Below are 24,315 nucleotides of genomic sequence, written 5' to 3' on the forward strand. Positions count from 1 at the left end.
AAAATCTTGCCCTGCCCCAAACCCAATTTGGTTTCAAAAAGAGTGAAGAATGTCCTTTATCAAGAAGTTATTTACCCCTTCGGATGATTACAACTATAAGATCATTTTCATCTCATATCTTGTTCTCACTCTTGCTTGTGTGGGGTTATATGTCGGTGCTCTCTTTTGGAAAGACATTAAAGGTTTCTGGATTGTGGTAATATTAGTTTTGGGATTAATTTATCTATAGCTCTCTCCGTACTTGATTGGTCTTCCTTATTATGGATACATGTGGAAGGTACAGAGTAGTATAAAAGAGAAGACAGATTAAAATGATTGTATCTTTGTGAAGAACAAACATATCAGGTGGGAGCAGCATATATTGTCTGCTTTTCAAACAAATTTTGTGTTACAGCGCTTAAGAAGACTGGAAACGAATTGCTTACAGTAATGAAGGTGAAAAGGTGCGAATCCAGACTACTCACAAAAGGTGTGTCCAGAAGTTCGAATTTATCTGTTCCATTCCTACAATTCATTTGATTCTAGTTCCCTTACCACATTAATTCAATCGTGTCTTCTCGACTAGGAGCATAGCGTGATTTTAATCGAAGTCGGTTATCATGCAAACTGAGATCGACATTCCATCCAGTAAGCTGATATCTACATCTAACAATTCTCGTTCACAACTACACTGCATCTCGGAACCGGTTTGTCTGGGTCGCAAAAACTTCTCTCATTCGTTCAATTCGTTTCTTTAAGGTGTCTATCTCTTCTTTCATTGATGCTTCACATCCAAGGAGACTCACTGACGAAGGCGTTTCAGATAAGATAGGAGAAGCTGCTCCAGGCGACTGAGAGAGTTTTCGTAATGCTTGTTGTGTTTCTTCCAGTTGCTGTTTGAGTATGTCGATCTTCTTGGTTGTTGCTTCGGCTATAGGATTCTCTTGCATATGCAATACTCTCCAGCTGGTACAATTGAAACCTCCTTTTGATATAGTTTCCTCTACTTGCTGTTTGTAGAGTTGCAAATCTCTCACTGCTTGTTCATATTTCTTTTTCCAAACATCCGACTCATCATCTATCCGCGAAATGGAAGGCCTTTCCGAAAGAACACTTCGATTTGAAGAACTGATGATCGATGATTCAATGTCGTTGTTTAGGGATTCCAACTCTCCACGCAACACAAGGACCTGAAGTCTCAGTTCAGATGACTAATCATGAAACCCAAGATAAAGAATCACAAGTGCCCTTTCTTGATCTAGTTCGGATTCCAATGTTTGTTTCTGTTTTATGAAATCGATCTCCATTTGTCGCAAGGATTCTTTTGCTTTCTTCTCTTCCTCCTTGTGATACTCAATTTGTCTTTTGTATTCAGTTTCTAACTCCGAGAAATAGATCTAGATATTATTAGACAACTTCTATTCCCACATGTCGATCATTCTCCTTATCCTTTTCTCCCACCTTCAGTCGTTTCATACACTTGGTTGTACTCTCAATTCACAACTTTTGAGAACAGATTAATGCAATAGACAGAAATAGTCTCTATTTTGGTGTTGCTTCGATTCTTACAAATACACTGTTCCGATCCTTCAGCAATCATGGTTAGGATTAAAGTAGCTATTTTATCGATAGATTCAATGGGTATTGCTTGTAAGTCGTCAGGGAAAGATCAGACTCCAACAGTTTTATAATGGAGCAAATCCAAGAGTAGCTTTATTTTTTGCAGTTTTGTGATGCGATAGGAAATCCAAAGTACGACTCGTAATGCTGTTAACCAAGTTCTATCTCGTCCAGCTCGTTACTGTAATTACATTGAGCAGAAGGATTCAAAGATTGTATTTAAGAGGTATTGGATGAGAATGGTTTGTGTTTGGTAGATTTGCTTCACTTTACTTTATCATTTCGATAGATAAAGATGAAAACGAGCTGACTGCTCTCGAGTTTATTCAACACTATGTAGAAGTGTTAGACCAGTACTTTGGGAATGTGTGTGAACTGGATATTATTTTCCACTATGATAAGGCGTATCATGTATTGAATGAGCTATGTATTGGTGGAAGGATCCTCGAAACGAATAAGCGGGAGATTCTTCGTGTATGCACAGCACAAGATAAGATGGAAACCGAAGCAAAGACAAGTGCCAAGACGGGGTTCCCTGGTTTGAGCAGTCTTGGTTTGTAATCTTGTTCATGCGTTGTAGAGGCTAGTATTAGTGTGTTTGTTAAACAATTTAGGTTATCAGCTTCTTATTTTTCTTTGGTTCTTCGAGTTCTTCAGGTTTATCTGAGATCAGTTTATGAATTAAAGGAATCACATCATCTAGTCCCTCTAGATGGAAGGGCTCAGGCTCAATATGAATTAGACCACGGTCCCGCTTGACTTTTAGTTCATCGGCTTCCCTTTCGATTAAGGGCTCATAAAATTTGTCAATTCGACGCATTTCCTTGACAAGTTCCATCCGGTAATCATCCACGAGGAAAGGATGAGACTCATCTTCCATATCAACGTACTTTCGGAAGATCTCTCGTTTCGCTTTGTCGATTTCATACTCCCACTCTTTGTAAGACTCTGTCCTTTCCACAATTGCTCGAGCAAGCTGTTCATTGTAGTTCCTTTGGTGCTGTTCTATAATTAACTTAAGGAATTCATACATACTTTCCACAAAGGCCTTTTGTTTCTTTCTATCGACGATTCCTCGTTCATATTTATCTAAAATCTTTCGCTGTATTTGGATTTGAGAATAAAGCGTCGTTCTCGTAAAGAAGGATCGAGAAAACTGAAAACCGATTGAAAACATGTTGAGTCTACTTCTTCAGATGACTCCAAGCCAAAATAATAATTCGGAGGAGAATGAAGCAATATTTGAGATATCTAGTTGCGAGAAATTCCCGCGATTATTCTTTCTTTGAGAATTCATCAGTCTTGTCTGCCCACAGATGCCATTCTACAGAATACTGTTGGTAACACGCAATGATCTAGCTGTTGCATCTTTATACAATAAGTTTGTGGAAACAGCCAAGTATGTGATCAACAACGGAGGTGTGTTCCAGAGAATATATAATACAGGAAATCAAATCTTTCGGTGGGATATTGAGGAGTTTTCTTTTATTCTAGGTATCCCTTATACTGTAAGGCAAACTCGAAAACATATCGAGAAGGACCTATGTTTTCTCTTCAATTTTGCAGTTCACCACAGGTGATGGAGAGTGTTTGTGAGAATCTAAAGAATTCAACTTATGTAGGATCGAATATTTTTTGTGATGCATAGTACTTACGTATCGAGAAGGAAAAAATCAATACGACGGCTGGGATGAGGTTGTAATCGAGTTTGTTGAACAAAGAAATCTACACCTTTTCATTCTTCACAGGACTTCCACCGAAATTGTAGAGAATAAGTGCTACAAACACAAGCATTGCTCCGACCACAAAATTGGCAGTAAACTTGAAACCGAAGACAAATTTGGAGATTAAAATGTAAAGGAATCACACACAAAGAAAGATAAAAGGATATCAACACACGAAAGGACCATCGAGAGACACGTTGATAAACCCTTCACAATATTATCTGTATAATTGACAACAGCAGCAATCAAGACCCCAGAAGCACCCTAAAAATAACAACTGGTATCAATAACGACATTCAGAATGATTGTTATCCATGTATAGACATTATATCCAGTGAAGAAACCTTCTTCACGAATGCGGGCCAAATCCTTCGTTCCAGCATTGATGCAACAGAAAAAGCATGTAGCAAGGCATAGTTGGATACTCTGAATCCAAATGTTGTTCTTGGTTCTTCCCTTGAGAACCATTTCAAAGAACACACCTGCAAAGCCACTGGTCAGGGAGCAAATAACAATACAAACGAATCCCAAGAATGGATCTTGGTCAGTCGTACTTGTCTTTGCAGTGGAAGACTTGCTACTCAGTTCAACGAGACCTACCCCTGGAACAATGATAATAAGAGCGATCCACTGGCGTAGAGAAAGCTTCTTGTGGAGTAGGAACACAGAGAACAAGGCAGTTGTAAGAATCTTCATCTGGTAAGTCACAGAGTAGATAGCCGAGTCCAAATTGGTAATTGCTACAAGACTATGCGTTGAACCAAAGACAAAGGATTACAGAAGATTGTTTTGAATGGCATACAAAAATGCGGGAACAAAGAGCAAAAGAGTATGCCTCCATTTTAAAAATACTTCTTGAATGATGATCTGCAATGGTATTCCACTTCCAGTATTACTTTGATTCCACGGACAAAACCCACCTCCATACAGAAAAATAATATACAACAAATGACTTTAAACCCTTCCGAGAGGATTACTGTGGTGGAAACAATATATCTATAATAAAGAGGCAATTCAGAAAGTTACTTCGTAGAATTAACAATTCGACTGTATCTCATAACGGTTACTTGCACTGTTGTTAAACAAGTCAAGAACACTAACAACAATGACTTGATAGTTTGAAGTCTCATTAGAAGGCTATGAATTAACGAACGAAAAGAACACGAAACAATGCAGAGTGGAATATGATCGGATCTCTCAATACTGGATACAAATAAAAGCATAGATTGCAACAAACAAAAGAACTAAACAAAAAGAATTCCTGATTAACGACGCTTTCTCAACATCTCATTCAGGAGAGCAGGATCCGCAAAGGGATGGCTAGCTTTATAACCCATCTGGTACTATTAAATTACCATATCAAATGCAAGAATTACCCTTTTTCCAGCAATACACTGGCTCATAGCCTCAATTGCCCCTCTACAAGCTGAAACATCTGCATTGTGCATTTCCATGCAACGAACAAGTTCCATCATTGCTCCAGAACAGAGACTAATTTTCCACTGCTTATTGGCTTTTCGTACTGCAGCAACAGATCTCTGAGCCAATGTCTTCATTACAATCCAACAATGAACAATAAGAAGATCGAACTATGCTCATTGGTTTGTTGAAGCATGCCACTTCAACTTGTATCTTTGGAAAAAGAGATTGAAACAGTATGATTCTGTATTCATTTAACGAATAGGCCCTACATACTCTTCAATCCGATCCTACAGATTTGAGTTCTGTGAAATTGCTTTTATTACTATGATGAATAGATTTCACAAGATGAAGAACTGCGGTTCTATTTGTCTTCCGAATTGATGTCTGCAAGAAAGGAATCAAAGTCTTCCTATACTGAAAGATGTGGAATTTAAAGTAAAGAATGAAATGTAGTGGGTTTGGATGCGATGACAGAAGAAGAGAAGGAATCCTTGCTCTTACGAGAAATTGAAGATTCATGTAGGCAGCTAAACTTGGAGATTGATTATTTCCGCCAACGTATTCGTGAATGTAATGAGGAGAAACAACTGTACGAATGTGCTTTGGAATATAACTAGACTGTCTCAGACAAATTCAGATCTTAATGAGGTGCGAATGGAGCTAGAACGACATAGTGAACATAATTCGCGACTGATCAACAGTCTGAACGATAATGAAGCTTCAATTTTTGACAATGAAATGGAGAACTACCGGTCAGATTATATTCGTCTTCAAAAAGCAAATCGAATACTGATAAATGAAATAAAGGATCTTTTGAATACGTGTTATGGGAATAGAACTGTGTGATTGTCTATTTTTGGTTATTTCTAGTCATCTGGCGATCCAACAACACTTCTATCGAAGGAAATTCTTTCATTGTTAGAGGTAAGTTTGTAAAAATCAATTAATGCAAAGGAGTGTATCAAAAAGACACTAGATCGAGAGGCTTCTGACAAGTATGTAACGCTTTCTCCGCAAATGGTAGCTGGTGAGGCAACTCAATTACTACTATCTTCAAACATTATTCAAATAGATCCACGAAATAGCAATCGGGTGAAAATAGTTGATTTCTATCGATATCAGTTCTTGTTTGCATACAGGTTATTATGTCTGAATCTTGCTCAAATTCCGTAATTTCATATATAGAACTGTTAATAATAGGATATTCTCGAGAGTTACTACTACTTGCTGAATGTTCCTGGAAAAAACATCCGCAGCATTCTTATCGACGTATTTCAATCGTGGCTACAGATCCCTATTGATAAACTCGATATTATTCGCGATATTATTAACTCTCTACATACGGCGAGTCTGATGTAAGAATTCGTACATATTGAGAATTATAGGATTGATGACATCGAAGATAACTCCAAACAGAGAAGAGGTGTTCCGGGTGGATTTTTTGTTTTCAACTAATTGTAGTGGCACACGAAGTATTTGGGGTTGCTCCAACAATTAATGCTGCTAATTATGTATATTTCCTTGCCTTACAGAAGGTTGAAGTGATTCAAGTCTATCAAATAGTGCCATTCTCTCCAAAATGAAGGTGCCCTGAATGTATTCATCAAAGAGCTAATCAATCTCCATCATGGTCAAGTAGGGGTGATTGATTAGTACTACGGAAGGGCATGGATATCTACTGGAGAGACCACCTGCAGTGTCCAACGGAAGAGGAATACAAACAAATGATATCAGATAGTATGGCTTGTTCTATTTGATCAAGAACAGAAACCGGTGGTTTACTTCGATTATCGATTGGACTAATGCAAGCGTTCAGTGACAATCATACAGACTTCATTCCACTTCTCGTAGGCATCATTAGTGTCATTTACATTAGAATCGAATTGGAATCTTCTATCAGATTCGAGATGATTATGTCAATATATGCAATGAGGATTACGCAAAAGAGAAGTGTTTCTTTGAGGATCTTACTGAGGGAAAGGTATCTATTCTGGCTGTTTCTTCCATAGTTTTCCTTCCCAATTATTCGGTGCATTCACAAGAATCCTTCAGATCATCGGTTGGTGAGTATTCTGAAGCAACATACAGATAAGCTGGAACTGAAACAATATGCAAAATCCATTATTGAGGAATCTGTATTCTTGTGAAATATGATGGTGATGATTAGGGGTCTCTGGAAGAGACTCGACTTGAGGGGTTGAAACTATCTGAAGATATTATAAACGAAATCCATCGTCTTGGAGGCAATGATTCTTTAGAAAAGACAATTCTGATGCTAACGAAAGTGTTGGAGAAATATATGTGTTTGTTGGATTTCTGAAAGTGTACACAAGTGATTGTCACATTTGTGTTTTTGAGACAGTGAAATGGATCAGGAACAAGGATCAGCCGTCCTATGTAGTAAGGAATCTCAAACGACAGAAACTGAAACTAAAGAAGAGTGTGTTCAAGGGAAGTGAGAATAGTGTTGATTAATTCTTATCATATAGTTCTGGACATATGGATGAAGATAAACACTGTATTAGTACAAAGCTGAATGGTGATTGTAGGTTCTGAGTGTTCTTTACGCCAAATGGATATTGAGGCAATGCAAGAAAGAAATAGAAAAGTAATCGAAGGATATTCAAAGTTGGATTTGGCTATTTGGTATTCATTAGATATCGAGATGAGATGGAAAGCATTTTGAGGTTGAAAGATTCGGAAATTGAACGATGTGGATTTTGGACAAGGGAATGAGATGTAGTGAATGGGGTACTTGTGGGAGGAAAGAAGGAAGTGGAAATACTGACTTCAACGGTTCAGAATTTAACGGATAAGTTAATGGCTGCTGAAAAAGCCCAGAGTGAGCAAGCTAGTGCATTAGCTGAGTTGAAAGACGAGCTAGAAGTTCGACTGGTGGAATAGATTTTATCCGTAGATAGAGCGAACGAAGAATTCTCAGATCAGTTCTCAATGCATTTCTCTGCAATTCAAACTAGCTCAAGAGAAGGCGACAAAGTCTATCAAAAGCACAACAGCCACAATTTCTTCTGCAATTAAATCCATTTCGCAAGACTTGCTAGTGAAGAAGGTGGAGCCAGTAGTGGTGAATGAGGGATACACTCAGTTTCTCTCTCGCTATGAGTCGGATATGAAACATTTAGAGGGTATCGTGAAAGAGTTGGAGACTTCATATCAGAAGGTGGTGAAGGGATGGGTAGGGTTGAAATGGAATGATTAGAACCAGACTGCAAGTGAAGAGGAACATCAAAAGAAGACAACTGAATTATTAGAAGAGAATAAGGAGTTGAGAAAGGAGAAGAATGAATTAGAACAAGCACTTCGTAGGTATGAAGGAAGGATTATGATACAGGTTCAACCATCCAATCTCTTGAGAGTTCAAATAAGGAAATGAATACTCAGTTAAATCAAGCTCGAATTCTGTATAAGATTTCTGTAGGGATTTGTGAAGTAAATGATTGAAAGGATCAAGAAGAGAATAACCGGCGTATTGCCAAGTTAGAGAGTTTAATGAAGTCAGAGCAAGAATCTCGTTAGAGTTGAATGAATTGAATCATCCATAGACAAGGCAACTGTTGATCAATTGAATACTGACCTTACTGATGCCAAGACAAAGGAGTCAAATCTTCAGGAGACACTCCAGCACCTATCGTCTCTCGTAAAGAGTTATGAACGCCACCAGATGGCTTTGGAAGATGTGGATATGACGCAGCAAGAAGAAGAGGAGAAGAAACGTGTCTTGGATCGTCTTACCAAATGGATTCCAGATGACCGTCATTATGATGATCCTGGTTATGGGCTGGATGATAGCTGTGTGCTGAGTCTCCTACATGAATGGAAAACAGATGAATCGATTCGTCAGGTGGCTCTCCAGTGGATGATGGAGTATATGAAAAAGGTAGCATGTGAAGAGAAGAATTGATACTAGACATTTGATGATTCTATTTCGGAACTGATTCTTCAAGGAATGCCATTTGAGGTGTATGAAGGTGTGGATCAGGCAATTATTCCCATTTTACAATCAAGAATGAACTCTACAATTCGTATTGAAAAGAGACAGTCTGTTCTTTATGGTAGGAAAAGGAAATGTGATTTCAAATAGATATGAAAATCACTGCAGGAATTGTTGATACACCAGAGGTAACTCCTATTGTTAATGAGGTTTCTCCAATCACGTTGACTCCCACCGAAATGCCTGGAGCAGTGTCCGAGCAGCAACAGAAGAAGAGTTAATTATTATTCGTTGGTTGATTTGTAGAGAAGAAGTGGTTGTGGAATGATTAAGTTATATGTTTGTTTCAAATCAAAATCGAGACTTCTTTTGTCACAACTTTGAAATCAGATTGTACTCGAAGTACCCACTTTCCAGCGATGAAACTAGTTAGGTGACTTGCGAACATGATTTGTCATCTTATAGATTTTTGATGAAGCTCTCAACAGAGAGTGTGACGATTGAGTTGAAGAACGGTACAATCATTGTTGGAACCATTACAGGTATGAGGATAGAGTCAATGAGTCCCATTTAGGAGTTGATATTGCCATGAATACACATTTGAAGGCTGTGAAGATGACCATCAAGGGAAGAAATCCCGTTTCATTGGACTCTATGAGTGTTCGCGGAAGCAGTATTCGATATGTGATTCTTCCTGAGAGGTTGCGATTATTGCTGCAACTCACTTATAGTATTAATCTCGATGCTTATCTTATTGACGATGCTCCAAAGAACAATCCTGCTCGTGTTCAGGCTTCAAAGGGTCGTGGCAGAGGTCGTGGCAGAGGTCGTGGTCGTAATTGAGTTTTGTTTTGTATATATGACATGTTTGTTCGTTTATTCCAACATTTTGATGCCGACTGGTCATCATGGTCATTTTTTCCGATATTCTCTCTGTCAACTAGAATTCACGTTTCTGTCCTCCAAGTACTATCGAATAGTCGTTTTGACTAATAGTGTCGAGAGAAACTATTCATAGAGCATTCATCATAATTGCTTTCTCACATAATTTCAACCACAGACGACGATGTTACTACTACTTACGTCGGTGCATAGCAAATAGACGAGAAAACGGTTTTCGTATCATTGTGGCGGTTCCCTTCTTTCCCCATTTGCCAATTCAAGACGGCTTTGAGATGGACGACCGTAGTGATGATGACAGTATCCGGCAGTTTTCTGATTACAACTATCTAATAAGGTATACATAGTGAGGATAGTAGTAAATCTAGACAAGGGGTAACCAAGCCACTATTTGGAATCGATATTGGAGGAACTCTCACGAAGTGCGTCTATTTTGAGCCATTCAATTGTGATGTTAACGTAGCTGATGTGAGTTCTGTCCGTTCCTGTGACTATTAGACGCAAAGAATGACGGAGTTCATCAAGTTTCATAAACAATACAATTCGAGGATTGCTGACCAGAGTGTTGATGATGCAAAATATGAAATTTGGATCCGACGAATGAATGGATATATGCATTTTCTCAAGTTTCAAACGACGGATGTTCCCGTAAGATTGATGGTAGATTGTGAATTGTAGGATGCACTGGATCTCGTGAAGGATCTGAACTGCTCTCCCAACACGTTCGCTGCAGCAGCATCGGGAGGAGGTGCCTACAAATATGCAACTCTCTTAAGAGAAGTTCTTCAACGTCCTTGTCCTAAAGCGGACGAATTGGAAAGCTTGATTCGCGGAATTGCCTTTCTGCAAGAGAACTATCCTACAGAGTGTTATACTTTCATTCCAGGTGATAATGGTGAACCTCCTCGCAAAGTCGTTATTCCACTAAAACAGGGCATTTATCCTTTTATTCTTGTGAATATCGGGAGTGGAGTGAGTATTCTGAAAGTGACGAGTGAGAACATTTGTGAGCGAGTGGGTGGTTGTCCGATGGGAGGAGGGACTTTCTTCGGTTTAGCCAGGTTACTCACCGGAGGGTTGAGTTTTGATGAATCACTACGACAAGCAGCAGAAGGGAATAAGAGTAATGTGGATATGTTAGTCCGTGATATATATGGTGGTGATTACGATAAATTCAATCTGAAGGGTAGCGTAGTAGCAAGTTCATTTGGTAATATGTGTGTCTGATGTAATGATGATTAGGGAAATTAGGTCGAGAGTTTAATGATACATCCTACTCACAAGCAGATTTGTTAGCTTCTATTCTTCATATGATTACAAATAATATTGGTTCATTAGCGAATCTTCATGCTCAGACATATGGAATCAAGCGTATAATTTATTCAGGGAATTTCCTCCATCATAACCAAACTGCCATGCATCTACTCTCAATGTCAATGCGGTATTGGTCGGCAGGATCTGTGAAAGCTTTGTTTTTGGAGCATGAAGGATATTGTGGAGCTGTTGGAGCTCTTTTAAGCACCCTTGAGAACAAAGAATTCAATGTGATTCCCAATACTACAATTGATGACGATGATAAGAACAGTGTTGATGTGGATCCTACTGTATATGTCGAGGATATCACTGATTATTTGTGGAGTGATCATGGAGAATCAATCACGTTGAATTCACTGGAGTATATCATTTTTAGGCTAACCATAACAAACCCAAAGTTTGAAGGCCTCTCTAATAAGAGTATAAAAGTGGAGGCACGAAGTCAGTCAATCTTCATTCAAGTGCACGTTGTCAAAGACACAATCTATACACTTCGAATTCCTCTTCTCTACGAGGTAATGTCATGTAGAAAGAGTTATCAATAGGCTATTGTCCCCGAACAAACAGGATTCACGTTAGATAAAATAATGGTGACTGTTTACATGTACAAGGTTGTGAATCATCCTTGGCCCCGACTTCAGTTGTTCTATGAAGGAGAGGTCCGAACTACAAGATCTAGATCTTGCTATTGAATCGTTATCCCTTTATTGAAGATTGTTTGTTTTAATAGGTGTTTCAAATGACAGAAATACTAACCATTTTTATTATCAAATAGATCTTCGTAAGTTGAAGACGAAATGGGATGTATCCCAAGTAAAAGCAATTACAACAACATATCAAGTAAGAAAGGGAAACGAACAAAGGAAAAGAAGCCGGCTGACTTGGACTCAACAATGCGTGATGGTAAATGGATTAAAATATTTCACATGTAGATATACGTCCTCATAAAACACTTCAACACACTTTTCATTCAGAAGCGGATGATAGTGTTCCAAAACAGACAAAGGAGAACGAACCGAGGACAAGTGTGTTGGCAATATCATAGATGTGCATTATGGATAGGGGTAGCACGATAGATGGGATAAAGGAACTAACCTCGATGACTCTGGATAGCGATATGTCTTTAAAAGAACGAATTCAGCAACCAGCCGGTGTTTCATTAGATCAGTATCGGTATCTTGGAGAATTAACACTAGATGGATTTATGAGTCCTTGATGGAGTTCATAGAGATGATAGAAATGCTATACGATTCGTTTGGTATTTGAGGGTTATTTATGAGTAGAGTATGTGATGTGTGTCAATGCCCTGAGATGACAGCAGGTCCTCATTACACCTATTTCTGGACCGATCTTAATGGGTCGAATCCCGTACCCGTAGGTATATGAATGGCTTGTAACTGTAGATGTCTGCACACGATTACATTACAACGCTCTTCCAATCAATTTCAGACCTCTTTCATTCCAATCCATATAACCAGTGTGCGAATGGAGTGTTTCCAGAGGATTTCATGTCTACTTGCAGGACTATCTTTAAGAAACTCTTTCGAGTTTATGCTCATGTGTACCATCATCATTTGAATGTTGTGATATAAGAAAGATATGATGTCTAGGAGTTTACGAAAATGGGAGCTGAAGCTCATCTAAATACTACCTTTAAGTTGTTTGTCTTGTTTGAACGAGAATTCAAGATGATTAACCGGAAGGAAGAATTGCCATTGCGAAAACTAATACAGAGGTTAGTTGAAGAGGACGATGATGACAGTTCTCCTGATGATATGCGCAGTATCATGGGAAAAAGCATCAACTCAGTGTCCTATCGGAGGAATGTAGATTCGTCCTAATTCTTTTATGTGTCCATTGTGTATGTTGGAAACAGATGAAGTGTTAGCAAACTGCTGTAATTCCTTGTTGTATCAATTGCAATGGCATACCCATGATCTACATGTGAGGACAATACACCTCTTCTACACGATCCATTTCATCCATACAAGAAATACATTTCTGTAGTTCTGGATTCTCAACAGTGATTCCTCCACAAGTGTACATCACATCGCCTTTCTTAATCAAATGATCCTGAACTTCCGAGGGAATCGTTAGAAACTGATCATTAATTGTATTTCTCATTCCTACTTTAATTGTGGACACATCACAATCAACATATCGTTTCTTTGTTTCCGTATTGTAAATACAAACAGAACTATATAAGTCCACATCGGAATTGGAGTAACTTTCCAAATAAGAATAGCACTGAGCTTTGTTAACTGGCTTTTCTCGAATCACCCCATCTTTAACTGCAACCTGATCTCCAGTGATAATAATTGCATTAGAAAAAGAAGATTTCTTCAAAATCGCCTTTCTTGTTGAACTTACTCTACATTCCTACTTCCAGTTTAGCTTCGGCTAATTTCATTGTAAGTTTCTTTGGGTCATCATCTCGAATTCGTTTTTCGTCAATCCCGGCGCTACAGGCAGAATATGGAATATGAATAGCATCAAACACCTTTTTATGAAATTGTCCGATGTCTTACTTTCCGTCGAAATTGTGATTTCGACCCAAGGACAAGTCGATAGGAAGAAGGCAGTTGGAGATTTGATAGACTGTACCTGTGTTCTTCGATCTGTTTGTAACCAATTCGATGGAGAGTCATACCATGGAATGAGAATTCATCACAATAGTGAGTCCCTTTTCATAATTCAATTGTCCCCTGACATTCTCTAAGATATGTTGATCCTGTTGGTTAACGTCTCCTGAAAGAACCATCGTGCCGTTTGATATACTGTAATTAAAGATCTTTGTTTTCTGTATTTATGAAACCATTTCCTTCATTCTTGAAAGAATTAGGTACATAAGAAAAATGGCGGCAAAAGCAGATTTGGCATATTTACCTTATTCATGTCCTGGTGAAGTCCTGAATTATGCAGGCAAGTAGAGTAACATCAGAACTAGGAGAAGGTCCTGCGTTTGGGAGTTGTCCTTTTGATCCTGAAGAACAACAAGTAATTCAACGAACGCTTCAATCTCCACCGTCCACCAACATGCAGCCTGGTTGTCAGCAAAATGTAACATCGTTGAGGTATGATTTGCCGTTTTTCCTTTCTGATAGATCGAATACACTAGGATCAAAAATTGACTTGGCAAATGAACTGTTTCTGTACGATTTGTTTCTTTTCGTGATGTGTAGTTTCAATGGGTGGAGTGATCGAATTATGAGTTTGAATGTCGACTATATGGAACAAGAATTGTCGTTATGGTGTGTTGGAGTGACTGCAATTGTTCGAGTCATCTTGAAAGATGGTTCGTATCACGAAAACATCGGTTTTGCTGAAGCTAAATATGCTTCGAAAGGTGCCGCTATTCAAGAAGCAAAAACGGTCTGTTTGTGAATGGGTGGTGATTAGTAGAAGGCGGTAATGCATGCTCGCCAGCAGTCGCTACGACTATTTGGAATCTATTTTTCTGCTTTCTATAGTTCAGCTGATGATAAGAACAGCTTGGATACGGAATTGAAACCTGGGGATGAAAAGGAAGTAAATGTTTCGACCACCATCCCAGGGAAGAATTCTCCTCGTGAGATAGAGCCGAATGGTCTTGAATCAGAGATGCCGGCTACTTCAGCGAAAACAGAGGTTGAAACAGTAGTTGAAGTTCCATTATCTAAGCCGAGTGTGGATATGAAGGCTCCTCCGACAGAGATTTCTCAGTCGAGTGATTTGTTGAATGGTATTGATCTGGATGCATTGGATATGGAAATGAATTCTATGGGGCAGCAACAATCAGCACAACAACCTGTACAACTACAGTCAGTGCAACAGCAACCTGTACAACCACAGCTCATTAAGCCCCAACCACTTCAACCTCAAACTGCTCAACCTCAAACTGTACATCAGCCTCAGCAGCAACATCCTCAAGTACCTGCCTCATTCAGTCGCTCTCCTGTCTCATCACCTCCGTCAACTCGTCCTCTAGCTCGATCGTCTCCCCAACAGCAGTTTCCTCCTGCAATACGAAATCAGACTATGCTCCAAAATATACAGCAAAGTAGTATTATTAGAGGACCAAATGGACAGCCCATGATCCATCCACCTGTTTCAGGAAATCCTCAGTATATCCAGACTGCACAGAACAATGCCTTTTCTACGAAACGAACTGGGTCTTTCATATCCTTAAGAATCTATTTAGTAGTAACTTAATTCTACGCTATCCCTGGACCTAAGAGATAACCTCTATGTATCCTTATCTTCTTGAACTACTGTTTGTGTATTCGACTATTTATGAAAAACCGCGATTCTGTTTTTATTCTATCAATACTTGTTATTTCTTTGTTTACAAATTATATTTCTGTTCCACAAGAGATAATAGCATGGAAGGATTAGAACATGTCGTATTTTGGTAAGGTCTTCTTTAGTATCACTGTAATGCTTCTAGTATTGATAATTCTGCTTGGTCCAGAAATGGTGATTACCGTCCAACTCGTCTAGATGCTCAACTCGATTCAAGTGAGAGACTGATTCTTCGTCCTTATTCGTAGTTTATGACTTTTATCCAGTGTTTTTAGACGCAAATCCAGAAAATACCATGGGTATTATCACCATGGGAGGAAATCGGTATTTATGATAAACTGTTGGTAATTAGTGTAGTGTAACGGTTCAAACATCGCTTACTCGCGAACGATATAAATTGGGAACTTCAATGAAGCAACTGGAGAGAAAGGGGGAATGCGACCTGTATCGTGGTCTAGCGATGGCTCAAGTAACATATTATGTTTTCTTTTTACGGTATAGCTTGTTCTCAAGCACAGAGAGAATACAAACGGTAAAACACGAATAATTGCTTTCGTTGGAAGCCCAATCAAAGAAAATCCAAAATTATTGAGGTAAAAGTTCCTAGAGGAAATTGAATTTAGACTGGCGTTAATGTTGTCAAAGGATCAAATTGCTGTGGATATCCTTTCTTTCGGAGAAATGGAAGAGAATCATGAGGTTCTATCGAATTTCATTTCCCAAGTCAACTTGGACGATAATAGGTAAAGGCGATTCTTAATATTCATTGTAGCCATCTTTACGAAGTGTCATCGTATCAGAGTTTCAATGACATTATCTTGCCCACTCATACAGGAAACGGATTTGATGACGATGATGCTTTGGACCCTGAATTGCGTCGTGTACTGGAGGAATCGATGCGTACATATCAACAAGAGACAGGTCAGGCGATGGCTCCGATGATGACAGATACGATGGAGTCATCAGGGAAATCGGATGATATGGAAGAGTTAAAGCAAGCCTTTGAAGGAGAGGATGTAGATGAGGAATATATAGCGGATGTAAGGACGTGGAGAAGAATTGACATGTAGTTGCGTGCAGCAATGTTGGAATCATTACAAGAATCACAAAACAATGATAAGGATAAGAAGGATAATAATAAAGAAGTTGATTATAGTGTTTGTTAACAAAAGCAATTCACAAATGGAAACTTACAAAGACTAGTTGTCCATCTGGGATGCTCCATACAAGATCTTCATCTGACGAATCATTTGAGAAGGTTGATTCAACACTTGAAACATATAATCGGGTTTGAATGCATAAGTAAACTGTTTCCGAGCCTCAGAGATCCTTATCTCCTCCATCTCAGGAGGTTCCACTGTAATGCCCTTACCACGTCTCTTCAGTCTCTGCGATCGATACTTCCCAGCTCGCAATAATGCTTCGTAATAGAGATCGGCATCACGAGCCACTTCTCCAGCAGTAATATGATAAGCATGGTACATAACCTATCGCTCAAAGCCTCTCCACAATACCAACTTCTTTTGGGGATGAAGTAATGAACTCTTGACAACGGAACCACAGTGGGCCATAATTTGGTTGATAATAGGATGATCGTTTCATGAAGAAGACAATGGAAGGAAGAGAACGCAATAAGAATGCAAGACGATACGGACTCTGTATCTGATGAAACATCAAGAAGGCATCTGATGTGATTATAGCTAGACGAAGAGCCTCAATAAATGAATCACCATATTGAGGTGTGAAGAACACTGCAAAGTTTAGACATTTGGATGCATTGAGTGGGTTGAAGTGACGAGATGTTGGATTCAGATAGATACGAGCTCCTTCACACCACACTTCTCCAGATTTGGCAACATGTTTGAGTGATTGATGAAATGCCTCTAAGGCATACTCAGGGCCAAATAACCTAGAAATTACTGAGAGAACAAAGCAATACTGATGGATCAAATGAATGTAACTAGACCAGAGTCTACCAGCTCCAATGTGTGTTTTGAGGGCATCAACAGTCAATCGAAGTGCTTCTGAGAATTGCTCATGAAGAATGAACTGATTCACACGCTCTAAGAGAAGTTTCCATTCAGTAGGAAACGTCTGAATACCAAAATTTAACAGACCAATGCTAGTGGCGAAATGATACCCATGATACTCCATCTTGCTGTACTCCAAAAGAACAGAATGACGGGATTTGATTGGAACTAAATGATAACTACGCTGGATGAACTAAATGTCAATAGAAGGAGGAATTATACCTTTCGCCCTAGAGCTCGATAACCAATCAAATTGACGTAACGAGCTACCAGCATATACAGCTTCCATCGAAGATTCTCTGGACAGACTTCAACACAAGCTCTCATGCTCTTATACGCCTTTGCAAAACAGATAGATTCACATTGAAGAAGTTCTGGAAGTCGAGATGGCTAGAGATGAATTGTCAAAAGCAAGTTCACATCATCGAATGTAACAGATCGCATGTACATACAACTTCGTAACCAACAATATACACGAAGAAGATATACCTTCCATAAGATATCAGATGTCAATTGAGAATGTGCTTGTTCAGCAAAGGCTTCAATTCTATCTGCCTTTAGTAAGTCATACATCCTTTGACTATTCCATGTAATAATCAATTCGTGTTCAAACAAGTCAAAACAGAAGAACCATAATGGGCCATATTTTGGGAAAATCTTCAAAGCCTCATTTGCAAGAGAAAGCAGTACATCACGTCTTCCTGCTCTCTGTTCTCCCAACATCATTCCATAATATAGATTTCCAGTATAATACTTTGAAGGATAAGTTACTGAAGAGCCAAGTTCATAAGCCATCTTCTCATATCCCAGTTTCGCCAACACACTAAGTCCTTCAACCATAATCTTCATTGATTTCTGCGTATCCAAATAGCGCAATTCATTTAGTAATTCAATAACTTCATTCACAGAACGTAATCGCTCTTCTACACGAAGCCGTTTTTGGAGAAGCAGTTCGTTATGTGGATGTTGGGTACATGCGGTCATCAACACGATACGAGAATTCTTATACTCTCCACATTCCATTTCTAATCGACAGAATTCCAACCAGACTTGGATGTTACTTCCGTATTCCAGCACTAATTCTACGAATATCGTTCTTGACTTTGTAATATGACATATCTTCTTCTCTTGAATACCAACTTCAATACGACGTTTGATCAAATCTTTATCTCCTTCCACTTTTTGCTGAGATGCTTTTGACAGATAACGTTGTTTCTCTCCATCAAATCCATCCCAAATTCGACGGTATACTGGTTCTTGCCACAATTGAGATAAGTGAATTGGAGGATTCACACCACCATTGGAGACAGCAATTGAAGCAAGGGATGAAGCTGGAGTCTTTTTCTGAGATATTATACGTTCTGTTGAAACATGTGAACTATGAGACGAAAATGACTCTGACCGATTCAGAGGTGGGTTTGAAAAATGAGGTCGTGGGGCATAAATACCCTGACCTGTATTAAACACAGACATCCCTTCACAATCTAGAGGATCTAAGTACACATTATCACTGAATCCAAAAACACTTCGAGGTGCTGGTGGATCTGATGAACTGTTTGAAGGGACATTTACCCATAACGAATCACCCAATTCCCACGGTTCAACAAATGATCCTTCTAATCCTCGGAAAGTGTGATTTAGATCGTTAAAATCATACAAACCACTTGAATATTCATTATCGTTATAATAATCCCCCTGATACTCACGAGAAAAAGGAGAGGACTTCATAGCAGAGAGATTACGTCGGAATGCGGAACCTGAAGTACGATATGGAGGAGCAGAAAACATGGAAGAATCATTGGAATGGAAAAGCTCTGTTTCGTAATATGGATCTGCTTGGTGGGAATGCGAAGAATCCCGCCAAGAGTTTGATACAATAGCTGAAGATGGAACAGTTCCTTGTCGATCCCAATCACTCTGACCAGACATATAAGATTGTGATAAATGACGTCCTGAAGAGTAATCATGATAGTGAGAAGATCGGTCTACTGGGTTAGTCCAGGTAGCTCGCATCTGATTATCGAAGGGTTGTTGACTAAATCTCACTTTGAACGTTTATAACTACTTGCCTCTATGGGTATCTAAACGGTTGGATCGATAAGTAGGATTCACCGTAGTACCTTGCTGAAAGTGAGGACTTGCGTTCATTTCACCAACAGAAAGAGAAGAACTATCTATCAGAAAGGTATAAAGTCACAATACGGGGAAATGGTCGAACTCAGTCTCCATGAAGAGGAAGGCTGATATCCAGAACTACAATCATTAGTAACTCTACTCTGTAACATACGGCGAGAAATCAGATCTGACAGCCTTTCCTGATCCTCCATGTTTGCTATTTCCCTTATTATGGTTTTTTTTCTACTCCTTATCACACTCCTATAGATACACTACATGTAGGTAATGAGGCTGATTCATTCGATGAGTTTGTAATCGAGAACACGAACAAACCGAGAGACTAACAATCTAAGTCCTTATCGAAGAAATGCTAATCCCAATAAATAGATAATTGGGGTAGTCACAAAGAGCCTAGCAGTTGAAGACAATTGTGATCGAAAGTACCTAACCCAAAAATGGATTATAAGAGTTTGTGGAGCACAACCAATATTCTCTATCAACTTAAAACAAGAAAGGAGAACAGGTAACCAAATCCGCATAATTGCTCATTTTACCGGGTTTCTCCGACACCTAACAGGAGAAAAGGAGAGGAGAGTTCCTATGATAAGGGAGATTACGGTTCTTTTCGATTATCAGCGGCACTATTCTATCCATTCTTTCAACTGATTGTCATTCTCACATTATTGTTGCTATTGTCCTGATTCTAGCATGACTGAGGTTGTTATTCCTGAAACTGCTGAGGAGCTCACTCTTCCTACCGTTCATCCTGAGGTCTGTAAAGCCACTAACAAAGTTGATGATGTTTGGAAGAGAAGAAGAATTCTTATCAGAGATATTATTTGCACTCGTATATTTGGTCTAATTCTCTTATGATGTAGCTGACAAAGGTCTTTCCTACGTTGGTAAGATGATCACCATCGGAGGTTGGACTAGAACGATCCGTAAGCAAGTAAGGTTTTGGCATTGAAATGATGTGCAGGGAGGAGGCAAGTTTGCATTTGTTGTTATGAACGATGGTTCTACTTTCGATAACCTTCAATGCATCAGTTTGGTTTGTTCGGTTTCTCTCATGGATAGTGGATAGTGAAAAGGTTTCCAACTATGATCAGGTTTTGAAGGCAGGAAACGTCGGTGTGTGTCTTCAAATCAAGGGTATTCTTGTTAAGAGTCCTGCTGCTGGTCAGCCTGTGGAACTTCATGCAGTTGAAGTGGTTGTCCTTGGAGCTTGTGACCCTGCTAAGTTCCCTCTTGCTAAGAAGAGACATACTCTGGAACACCTCCGTGACATTGCTCATCTTCGTTCTCGTACGAACACTGTAGTCTTTGCTACATCGGATTCATGATAGATTGGTGCAGTAGCTCGTGTTCGCAACTCTTGTGCCTTCGCTACTCACCTCTTTTTCCAAGAACGTGGATTCAAGTACATTCACACTCCCATTATTACTACTGCTGATTGTGAGGGAGCTGGTGAAATGTTCACTGTGACCACTATGCTGGATGAGAAGGTTAAGGATATTCCTGCTACTCCTGAGGGTATGATTGATTACTCCAAGGACTTCTTTGGCAAACATGCCAAGATGACTGTGAGTGGTCAGTTGAATGTGGAAACCTATTGCTGCGCTCTCTGTGATGTTTATACTTTCGGACCTACCTTCCGTGCTGAGAATTCTCATTCTGTGCGTCATTTGTCTGAATTCTGGATGATCGAGCCTGAGATGGCGTAGGATCAGAAACATGTTTATTACAATTAGCTTTGCTGATCTCGAGGTAGATATGGCTGTAGCCGAAGACTATGTGAAGTTTTGTACTTCGTATGTGATGGAACATAATGCTGACGATCTGGCTTTCTTTGAGAAACAGATCGAGCCTGTAGGGATTGAGTGTGAGGATGATGGACAGGGTCTGTTGGATCGACTGAAGAATGTCTTGGAGAGTCCGTTCGTACATCTACCGTACACAAAGGCTATTGAGATTCTGGAAGAGGCTGCAAAGACAGTGAAGTTCGAAGTGAAGCCTTATTGGGGTTTGGACCTGGGTTCAGAGCACGAGCGTTATCTGACAGAACAGGTATTCAAGAGACCCGTGATCATGACAGATTATCCTAAGGAGATCAAGGCTTTCTATATGAAGTTGAACGAGGATGGTAAGACAGTGCGAGCTATGGATATTCTGGTACCCAAGATTGGTGAACTCATTGGAGGATCACAGAGAGAGGAACACTTGGAAGTGTTGGAGAAGAGGATTGAGGAGATGCATATGTCCAAGGACACATTGGAGTGGTATTTGGATCTCCGTCGTTATGGAACTGTCCCTCATAGTGGATTTGGATTGGGATTTGAACGATTGGTCATGTTTGTGACTGGAATGGAGAACATTCGTGATGTGATTCCTTTCCCTCGCTGGCCTAAGAATGCTGATTACTAATAGGTTTGATTCTTTGTTAAACATACAGGAGTCTAAAGGACTTGATTTTGTTTCTTTTCCTTTTTTCGAAGGAGTCGTTTACGAGAGTAGAGAGGCGATAAGTCATTATGAACTCCACATTCCTATCCCATCATTCTCTACTGTCTATCCTTACAAGGATTCGTCGATAGAGCAATTCATTATCTGGTGTTACCATACATATCACTAGATATCACTTCAATCATTCTTTTTCACCTGATCCCTTCTCTCCATTTCTTCCTGTTCGACCACAGCGATGAAGGAACGTTGTTACATCCCGAGCAAAATCATACTGAATAATCATTTTGATTCTAGTCGTGTCCACACCTCGACTCAAGATGTCCGTACACACAGTACACAATGGACTTCCTTTCAATACAAGCTTCACTCCCCTCTCACGCTGCTCTTGTGTATCATCTTGAGAGATTGTTTGAACCTTTAGATTCAACAGTTTCAATTGATCTGCCACTTGTTTACACCCTTTTGCATTTCTCACAAATACCAGACTTGGAATTCCTTCTAATCGTGGAACAAGCTCCTTCAATGAAGCTAGTTTCTCTTCATTATTCTTTTGTTCTAGAAACTCCACTGAGATATTATCAGGAATACTATTCTGAAAAGATCCTTCTATCCATGTGAGATTAGGAAACTCCGATTCTAGTACTCCTCCAGCAGTTCGCCGACCTATTCTCATTAAATCAGAAGAGTTGTACCATTTCGCGGAAGTGTGGCTCCTGCTGCTACTACTTTGAGATTGCGATTTGTTTTCTGCAAGATATGAAGAGATTCCAGGACTTTCCATTTGAAAGGATCATTTAATAACACATCGGCTTCATCGAGGACCAAGATTGAAATGAGATGTTGGAACATTGCAAGCGATTCAATGTCACATTTACGAAATGCCTTTCGGATATACTATGAGTTACTTCCATAATGACACACATACTTCATGAACTGGCAATGCAGTACCAACGATCACATTCGGAAATACTCCCCGTTCAATTCCATTCGAATCACTTTTATCCATTGTTGACTTGCCTACTAATACTGTAGATGAGATTGAAGGTATCAATTGATGGAGAACAGTATCAAATTGATAAGCCAATTCCTTTCTTGGAGTCATAACGACTAAGCGAGTGTTTGCATTGTTCATGTAATCATTCAAATAAGGAAGAAGATATGCTAGGGTCTTTCCACTACCAGTCTCGGATGATAGAGCAATAGGATACACGTTTTTCAGTTGTAATGGAATTGACTACCAAAATGATACATTCCCTTTAGAATATACCTTCTCTTGGATCACCGTAGGCTTTACGATATTCAGACCACCCAGCTGTTTTACTAACTCAGATCGCACTCCAAGTTTTGTAAACGAAAGAAATCGTTTTAAGGATCGACTTCCACATATCTGGACGGATGCTATCATGTCTCTGAGTTGATAATGAACTATCTTTTGTCTCTTCTTGTATTATTGGACTGTCTCTGTTTACTACAGGTAGAGGACACACAATCTGTCTTTGGAGAATAGAATCTGTTCAATTCTTGGGATCCCCATTCTTTGGTATGGTGCACTCATAGTCGATTCATCGCAATTGTAACATCTAGATTCAACTCGACGATGTCAGGAGCGGGAAGGATTCTAGAGCGCAACGGTAATCGTGTCTGGCACGTTATCGATGCAAAGGGACAAGTTTGACATTATGGTTGCGAGTTTCCTCTAGGTTCTTGGTCGGTTGGCTACTCAGATCTCTGCAGTACTGATGGGAAAGCATAAACCTACATATAATCCAAGTGATCCTGAATGTGGTGATTATGTTGTTGTTATCAATGCCGGTGAAATTGCGTATTCAAAGAAGACATACGAAAAGAAAGTCTACTATTGGCACACTGGTTGGCCTGGTGGTCTGAAGCAGCGTACATTGAAGGTTTGATTTTGTATTTTTCTTTACTTCTAGGAGATGGAGAAGAGGAACCCTGAAAAGATTCTCTGGAAGGCTGTGTATGGCATGTTACCCAGAAACAACGTATCTTGATTGCCTTTATATTGATTGTAGTTACGTAAGGAGCGTATTCAGCGGCTTCGCATTTATATGGACGATTCCCATCCTCATGCTCCTCAAGTTCGTGAAACGGACTGGAATATTTGGCATTTGCGTCCTGCACTGGACCCTCGGAGTAATGATGCCTTGTTATCCTTCCCAGTTCGTGAGATTCCTGAAGATTGGGGTCGTGTTGTCTTGGATTGGAACAACCACGAGAAAGATTACAAGGATCCATACGGCAGCATCGATTTTAACAAGTTACACGATCTGTATATACAAGTGGGGATTTGGAGATTCTCTCATGTAGGCACATCCTGAAGAGAAAGAGAAGGACGATGCGCTTTATGAGAAAGTGATGAAGATGAGAAAGGATCTTGATGTTCCTGTCGACCCGAAGGCCATTGATGGTTGGAAAGAGAAGTGGAAAAATGCTATTGACATTGAGAAGTATGTACGCAAGGAATAGTTCTTTTATCAATTGCTATTGTTACAAA

General features: G+C 39.5%; 17 protein-coding genes across 17 annotated transcripts; 11 read left to right on the forward strand and 6 right to left on the reverse strand.

The window, feature by feature from the left end:
• Positions 1–49: 49 nt before the first annotated feature.
• JH06_0796 (hypothetical protein) lies at positions 50–310 on the forward strand (the record flags this gene model as incomplete). Its single annotated transcript, XM_014674413.1, has 2 exons — positions 50–196; positions 230–310. The coding sequence occupies 2 exons, from the start codon at positions 50–52 to the stop codon at positions 308–310; spliced, it is 228 nt and encodes a 75-aa protein (XP_014529899.1).
• Positions 311–530: 220 nt separating this feature from the next.
• JH06_0797 (hypothetical protein) lies at positions 531–1,455 on the reverse strand (the record flags this gene model as incomplete). Its single annotated transcript, XM_014674414.1, has 4 exons — positions 531–639; positions 670–1,190; positions 1,221–1,376; positions 1,408–1,455. The coding sequence occupies 4 exons, from the start codon at positions 1,453–1,455 to the stop codon at positions 531–533; spliced, it is 834 nt and encodes a 277-aa protein (XP_014529900.1).
• Positions 1,456–1,577: 122 nt separating this feature from the next.
• Positions 1,578–2,160, forward strand: JH06_0798 (hypothetical protein; the record flags this gene model as incomplete). Its single annotated transcript, XM_014674415.1, has 3 exons — positions 1,578–1,661; positions 1,722–1,825; positions 1,857–2,160. The coding sequence occupies 3 exons, from the start codon at positions 1,578–1,580 to the stop codon at positions 2,158–2,160; spliced, it is 492 nt and encodes a 163-aa protein (XP_014529901.1).
• A 755-nt stretch (positions 2,161–2,915) lies between these two features.
• Positions 2,916–3,301, forward strand: JH06_0799 (30S ribosomal protein S6; the record flags this gene model as incomplete). Its single annotated transcript, XM_014674416.1, has 3 exons — positions 2,916–3,061; positions 3,094–3,217; positions 3,248–3,301. 3 exons carry the CDS (start codon positions 2,916–2,918, stop codon positions 3,299–3,301), a joined length of 324 nt encoding a protein of 107 aa, XP_014529902.1.
• Positions 3,302–3,446: 145 nt separating this feature from the next.
• Positions 3,447–4,249, reverse strand: JH06_0800 (UDP-n-acetylglucosamine transporter-like protein; the record flags this gene model as incomplete). The annotated part of the gene is made up of 4 exons (XM_014674417.1): positions 3,447–3,587; positions 3,615–4,071; positions 4,102–4,190; positions 4,220–4,249. The coding sequence occupies 4 exons, from the start codon at positions 4,247–4,249 to the stop codon at positions 3,447–3,449; spliced, it is 717 nt and encodes a 238-aa protein (XP_014529903.1).
• A 339-nt stretch (positions 4,250–4,588) lies between these two features.
• Positions 4,589–4,879, reverse strand: JH06_0801 (hypothetical protein; the record flags this gene model as incomplete). The annotated part of the gene is made up of 2 exons (XM_014674418.1): positions 4,589–4,666; positions 4,700–4,879. The coding sequence occupies 2 exons, from the start codon at positions 4,877–4,879 to the stop codon at positions 4,589–4,591; spliced, it is 258 nt and encodes an 85-aa protein (XP_014529904.1).
• A 1,011-nt stretch (positions 4,880–5,890) lies between these two features.
• JH06_0802 (geranylgeranyl pyrophosphate synthetase) lies at positions 5,891–7,220 on the forward strand (the record flags this gene model as incomplete). Its single annotated transcript, XM_014674419.1, has 11 exons — positions 5,891–5,914; positions 5,946–6,100; positions 6,131–6,177; positions 6,207–6,286; positions 6,309–6,380; positions 6,410–6,482; positions 6,513–6,592; positions 6,622–6,726; positions 6,755–6,880; positions 6,913–7,048; positions 7,069–7,220. 11 exons carry the CDS (start codon positions 5,891–5,893, stop codon positions 7,218–7,220), a joined length of 1,050 nt encoding a protein of 349 aa, XP_014529905.1.
• Positions 7,221–9,169: 1,949 nt separating this feature from the next.
• JH06_0803 (small nuclear ribonucleoprotein Sm D1) lies at positions 9,170–9,540 on the forward strand (the record flags this gene model as incomplete). The annotated part of the gene is made up of 2 exons (XM_014674420.1): positions 9,170–9,239; positions 9,272–9,540. 2 exons carry the CDS (start codon positions 9,170–9,172, stop codon positions 9,538–9,540), a joined length of 339 nt encoding a protein of 112 aa, XP_014529906.1.
• Positions 9,541–9,872: 332 nt separating this feature from the next.
• On the forward strand, positions 9,873–11,456 carry JH06_0804 (pantothenate kinase; the record flags this gene model as incomplete). Its single annotated transcript, XM_014674421.1, has 5 exons — positions 9,873–9,934; positions 9,966–10,056; positions 10,096–10,245; positions 10,276–10,807; positions 10,840–11,456. 5 exons carry the CDS (start codon positions 9,873–9,875, stop codon positions 11,454–11,456), a joined length of 1,452 nt encoding a protein of 483 aa, XP_014529907.1.
• A 730-nt stretch (positions 11,457–12,186) lies between these two features.
• JH06_0805 (kinase activator) lies at positions 12,187–12,752 on the forward strand (the record flags this gene model as incomplete). The annotated part of the gene is made up of 3 exons (XM_014674422.1): positions 12,187–12,285; positions 12,315–12,494; positions 12,522–12,752. 3 exons carry the CDS (start codon positions 12,187–12,189, stop codon positions 12,750–12,752), a joined length of 510 nt encoding a protein of 169 aa, XP_014529908.1.
• Positions 12,753–12,849: 97 nt separating this feature from the next.
• JH06_0806 (hypothetical protein) lies at positions 12,850–13,559 on the reverse strand (the record flags this gene model as incomplete). The annotated part of the gene is given in 3 exon segments (XM_014674423.1): positions 12,850–13,276; positions 13,287–13,411; positions 13,440–13,559. 3 exon segments carry the CDS (start codon positions 13,557–13,559, stop codon positions 12,850–12,852), a joined length of 672 nt encoding a protein of 223 aa, XP_014529909.1.
• A 268-nt stretch (positions 13,560–13,827) lies between these two features.
• Positions 13,828–15,102, forward strand: JH06_0807 (hypothetical protein; the record flags this gene model as incomplete). Its single annotated transcript, XM_014674424.1, has 4 exons — positions 13,828–13,985; positions 14,016–14,063; positions 14,094–14,283; positions 14,314–15,102. The coding sequence occupies 4 exons, from the start codon at positions 13,828–13,830 to the stop codon at positions 15,100–15,102; spliced, it is 1,185 nt and encodes a 394-aa protein (XP_014529910.1).
• A 170-nt stretch (positions 15,103–15,272) lies between these two features.
• On the forward strand, positions 15,273–16,358 carry JH06_0808 (19s proteasome regulatory subunit Rpn10; the record flags this gene model as incomplete). Its single annotated transcript, XM_014674425.1, has 8 exons — positions 15,273–15,301; positions 15,338–15,408; positions 15,441–15,516; positions 15,550–15,661; positions 15,694–15,785; positions 15,816–15,935; positions 15,965–16,232; positions 16,263–16,358. 8 exons carry the CDS (start codon positions 15,273–15,275, stop codon positions 16,356–16,358), a joined length of 864 nt encoding a protein of 287 aa, XP_014529911.1.
• Positions 16,359–16,391: 33 nt separating this feature from the next.
• JH06_0809 (hypothetical protein) lies at positions 16,392–19,549 on the reverse strand (the record flags this gene model as incomplete). Its single annotated transcript, XM_014674426.1, has 8 exons — positions 16,392–16,679; positions 16,711–17,101; positions 17,132–17,415; positions 17,445–17,612; positions 17,643–19,257; positions 19,288–19,392; positions 19,425–19,475; positions 19,506–19,549. 8 exons carry the CDS (start codon positions 19,547–19,549, stop codon positions 16,392–16,394), a joined length of 2,946 nt encoding a protein of 981 aa, XP_014529912.1.
• Positions 19,550–20,045: 496 nt separating this feature from the next.
• JH06_0810 (asparagine tRNA ligase) lies at positions 20,046–21,761 on the forward strand (the record flags this gene model as incomplete). Its single annotated transcript, XM_014674427.1, has 7 exons — positions 20,046–20,184; positions 20,216–20,286; positions 20,317–20,383; positions 20,415–20,653; positions 20,684–21,057; positions 21,089–21,206; positions 21,237–21,761. 7 exons carry the CDS (start codon positions 20,046–20,048, stop codon positions 21,759–21,761), a joined length of 1,533 nt encoding a protein of 510 aa, XP_014529913.1.
• Positions 21,762–21,793: 32 nt separating this feature from the next.
• Positions 21,794–23,205, reverse strand: JH06_0811 (ATP-dependent RNA helicase; the record flags this gene model as incomplete). Its single annotated transcript, XM_014674428.1, has 6 exons — positions 21,794–21,883; positions 21,916–21,965; positions 21,996–22,463; positions 22,493–22,694; positions 22,726–23,034; positions 23,068–23,205. The coding sequence occupies 6 exons, from the start codon at positions 23,203–23,205 to the stop codon at positions 21,794–21,796; spliced, it is 1,257 nt and encodes a 418-aa protein (XP_014529914.1).
• A 192-nt stretch (positions 23,206–23,397) lies between these two features.
• JH06_0812 (50s ribosomal protein L13) lies at positions 23,398–24,287 on the forward strand (the record flags this gene model as incomplete). The annotated part of the gene is made up of 5 exons (XM_014674429.1): positions 23,398–23,469; positions 23,501–23,704; positions 23,735–23,803; positions 23,834–24,100; positions 24,129–24,287. 5 exons carry the CDS (start codon positions 23,398–23,400, stop codon positions 24,285–24,287), a joined length of 771 nt encoding a protein of 256 aa, XP_014529915.1.
• Between the last annotated feature and the right edge of the window lie 28 nt (positions 24,288–24,315).

The sequence above is a fragment of the Blastocystis sp. subtype 4 genome (genome assembly GCF_000743755.1).
Source record: "Blastocystis sp. subtype 4 strain WR1 chromosome Unknown seqid_0009, whole genome shotgun sequence".
Taxonomy (NCBI): Eukaryota; class Bigyra; order Opalinata; family Blastocystidae; genus Blastocystis; species Blastocystis sp. subtype 4.